The following is a 3,671-nucleotide window of genomic DNA, read 5'->3' as shown; positions in this document are numbered from 1 at the left end:
TGAACTTTTTAAAATTTTCATGAACTTTTTCAATTTCAGAACTTCTATGAAATTTATGTACTTATTTTCAAATTTTGTGAACCTTTTCAAATTCACGTACTTTTTAAAATTGATGAACTTTTTCAGATTCGCAAACTTCTTGAATTTATGAACTTTTTAAAATTCATGTTTTTTTTAATTTCATGATTTTTTTTGGAAAAGTCAACTGTTTAGCTAGTCAATGGATGAACAGCAGGGAACAGATCAAGCAAGTCAACCGAGCGAGCCAGGGAAAACGAGCTAGTTCTTGGGCCGGCCCACGGGAGCAACACTTGTGGGTCAGTTGGCTAGTAGGGCGCTTAAGGCGCTGACTAGGGACTCCCATATCTAGGGTCAATATGTGGCTAAAAAAATCTAGGCTCAATATAGACCAGCCTTTAATCTTGACTAGAAAAATGGCCCATGTGTTGCAGCGGGAAAAAAAATTCTCATCGCACTCCGGCACTCCTGATCCAATCATTATGATTTCTATAAAAACAGTAAGTATGGCCTAATCCCTGGACTGCGAGGGCAAACACGTGCATCCGAAAAACATGCACACACGTGTATAGTAATTGTCAAACATCAGTTCACAGTTTTTTTACCCCACAAAAAGAAGTTCACAGTTTTGTGCCTCCAAAATTACTCACTTTCTAGTCTAAACAGATAGTAGAAAATCTGTTTGGAGGAACAGAACGGCTAATTCCTAGGTCGAAGCTAGCTAAGGACCCTCTTTGAATTCCAGTAGTAATTGGTCATCTTTTCAGAGTTTCGTGCCCCCAAAGTTAGTCAAATTTCTGGTCAAGAAACAAAAGACTAGTCAAAAAATTTGTATCAGAAAAGAAATTTGGCCTGTTTCTAGACTATGTTCTTGCTATGGCATAATATATGCGGTTCGCCGTCCACTAGGCTTCTAAGAAATCATCGAGACTGTGAGCCACTTGATATTGATATGTCTTTCGGCTCGACTCAAGACCGACTTAAAAGGAAATAAGCTAAGCATGAGTATTTTACGTAGCTTGATTGAAAAATGAGCTGATATTGAGCCAACATTGATTCGCTCAATTTTTGGTTGATATATATATTATATGGAAATAAGATAATTCATTACTCGTTCCATTCCATATCAGTTGTTGTTTAAACTGATGTATCTAGCACTGAAATGCATCTAGATACATATATCCATTTCATCTACAACTAATATGGGACGGAGGGTGTATCATATATGTTGTGTTTGTGTATGATTTTCTTCATTTTATCTACTAGCAAACATTGAATCTTAATTAAGCTGGAGAAAATTTAGGCCACAACAAGATGATACATGGCCAATGTGTTAGCTATCCTGTTATTTGTTGCCAAGGTTTGAGAGCAGATGCACCTTTGTTTTCTCTCTTGTTAGCTCATCCACGATCTTTTGCTATTAAGTAGTACCAGTCTTCAATTGAGAGAGAATAAAACAAACTACCTTGAAAAAAATTATATTATCATCATTTTGATTGGAATAATATTTTATATTGGTTTCCTATGTTGTGTTGTGTCCTATCTAGTTCGAAAAATTATCTAAAATTAGTAAAAAAAAGTTATTTAGCCGAAACTAGTTTAAAATCAACTTGGGATCATTACAAGCTGGGCCACTTTTATAGCTCGACCTTGAGCTTCGATTTGTTTGAAGTCGCTCGAATATTAGTGCCGAGCATAGCTAGTTCAGCTCACTCGAACTCAACTCGTTTACAGTACAAAACCTCGTAGAACTACATTATTTTAAGAGGATCTGAAAGGATGGACGGATTAGTATTGTGGTATGTGGAGCCTACCAACTTGCCAATGAATGATTGCCGTACGTATGTGCGTTTGTTAACCTGTTCGTGCACCAATTTATTTTCTTTTTACAGATAGATACTGCATGCCGTCGATCGGCGTTTCCACCGTGCACAATGGCCGTGGAAGCGACCGAATTATTCGGTGACGGCAGGCACACCACCATCAAGGCAACAAATCGTATACATGCATCCGTGAGATTTCTGAACCGTAATCGATCATAAAACTAACCACAGCTACGTACTCGTACTGATCGATCAGTAGCTCAGTTCAGTAGGACTCCGAGGAGTGAGCCCCCGCCGCCGCCGCATGCAGCTCGCTCCAGGTCCAAGCGGGTGCCGCCGGCGCCGAGTACGCCGGGGACGCCCTCGGCGTGCTGCCGGGGGTGACGTGGTTGTGGACGCCGTCGTAGGTGGTGAGGACGTAGTGCGGGTCGTCGCGGTCGCGCTCGACCCGCTTCTTCACCCCGCACCCCTCGGCGGAGCACCGGTAGTAGTTGCGCAGGTTGGGGCTGCTCTTCACCGCCTTCTTGCCGTACTTCCTCCACCGAAACCCGTCGTCTAGCACCTCCACCTCCGACCGAGTCCGGAACCCGATCCTCCCCGACGGCCGCCCCGCCATAGCACCGATCCCTCCTCCTCTCGCCCTCGCCGAAGCGTCGCCGTCGAACATCCCGGCGCCGTCGCAGTAGTAGGAGGTCGTCATAGGGAAGACGACACTCCGCTCGTACATGTTCATCGCCTCGCCTCCAGCGGCGCCGAACGCCGGAAGCAGCGAGTAGTCGGAGGGCCGAGCGGCGTCCACGAGCTCCGGGAAGCTCAGCTCCGCGGCACCGCCCGCCGCTGCCGCGAAGGGATCACCGGCTTGGAAGTTGTACAAGGAGGAGGCCGCCGGGTGGGCCGGGTAGCTGGTCTCATGGCCGGTAAGTCCCAGCGAAGCTGCCATGAGTGCAGTGCACAGACGAGCTACGTACTAGCGTGCTACGTTAGTGGTGGGCGGCGGTGGGCCTGAGCTAACTGCTTTGACGGAATTCCCCGCGGCATGGCCCGCGATTTATACTAGCCACGAACGGCCGGCGAGCTTCATGGATGCTTCACGCGGCGGGTACGTACGGTGAAGGTTCCGATGGTGTCGCGTCGCGTCAGCTAGTCACATGGCGATTTGATCGCTGTGGCGCCCGTGATGGGGGCGTACGTGCGCGTGCGCTTTCGGATTATCCCCGACGTGGACCGGCCGGGCGGGCGGGCGGCCGGGCAGTCCGGAGAAGCAACGGCCGGCCTGGCTAGTCAAGAGGAGACTTAAATGTGGCCTTTGGATCATTCATCTGGACCGTTGTGGCCGCCGATGGATGGCCCCGGCCGGCGTGCGTCGTTTAATTGGCTGCAGTACGCCGGCGGTTGCCACAGGCCGGCGCGCAGCGCCGCCATTGCATAGCCACGGCCATCCACGATCGTACAGGATAAGTATATGTATCCATCTATGTACGTTCCTCGCCGTCCGATCGATCGGCCGGTCCATCACGATCTTCGTCAGCTGGATTTTGGGTGTAGTACTCCACTGTTGTAATGACAACGAGACATCGGTGCTCTGGCGAGAAAATAATACTACGTACGTATAAACATCGGGCTCAGATACGCGAAATTGAAGAAAACAATACTACGTACATGTGATGACAACGAGACAACGGCGCTCAAATCCGCAACAGTGGAGTACACCCAAAATCCAGTTGAAGAGCTTTTCGGGTCCAAATTAGCGTTGGCGGTCAAGTCCATTGCACCGGCCGGCCGGTCGATCGAATCCCACTAACTCTTAATTTTGTGTACGTGCGGTGCACC

General features: G+C 48.2%; 1 protein-coding gene across 1 annotated transcript; it reads right to left on the bottom strand.

Annotated features, from left to right (window-relative positions):
• Positions 1 to 1,847: 1,847 nt before the first annotated feature.
• LOC125548004 (probable WRKY transcription factor 51) lies at positions 1,848 to 2,876 on the bottom strand. The gene has a single exon (XM_048711719.1). It carries the CDS (start codon positions 2,779 to 2,781, stop codon positions 2,107 to 2,109), a length of 675 nt encoding a protein of 224 aa, XP_048567676.1. The 5' UTR covers positions 2,782 to 2,876; the 3' UTR covers positions 1,848 to 2,106.
• Positions 2,877 to 3,671: the final 795 nt, after the last annotated feature.

This window comes from Triticum urartu, chromosome 3, assembly GCF_003073215.2.
Source record: "Triticum urartu cultivar G1812 chromosome 3, Tu2.1, whole genome shotgun sequence".
Classification (NCBI taxonomy): domain Eukaryota; kingdom Viridiplantae; phylum Streptophyta; class Magnoliopsida; order Poales; family Poaceae; genus Triticum; species Triticum urartu.
This window is presented reverse-complemented; position numbering and strand designations above follow the sequence as displayed.

Bases quoted from the DNA above. Each gene is read 5' to 3' on its own strand.
- LOC125548004 (XM_048711719.1), bottom strand. From the start codon at position 2,781: ATGGCAGCTTCGCTGGGACTTACCGGCCATGAGACCAGCTACCCGGCC.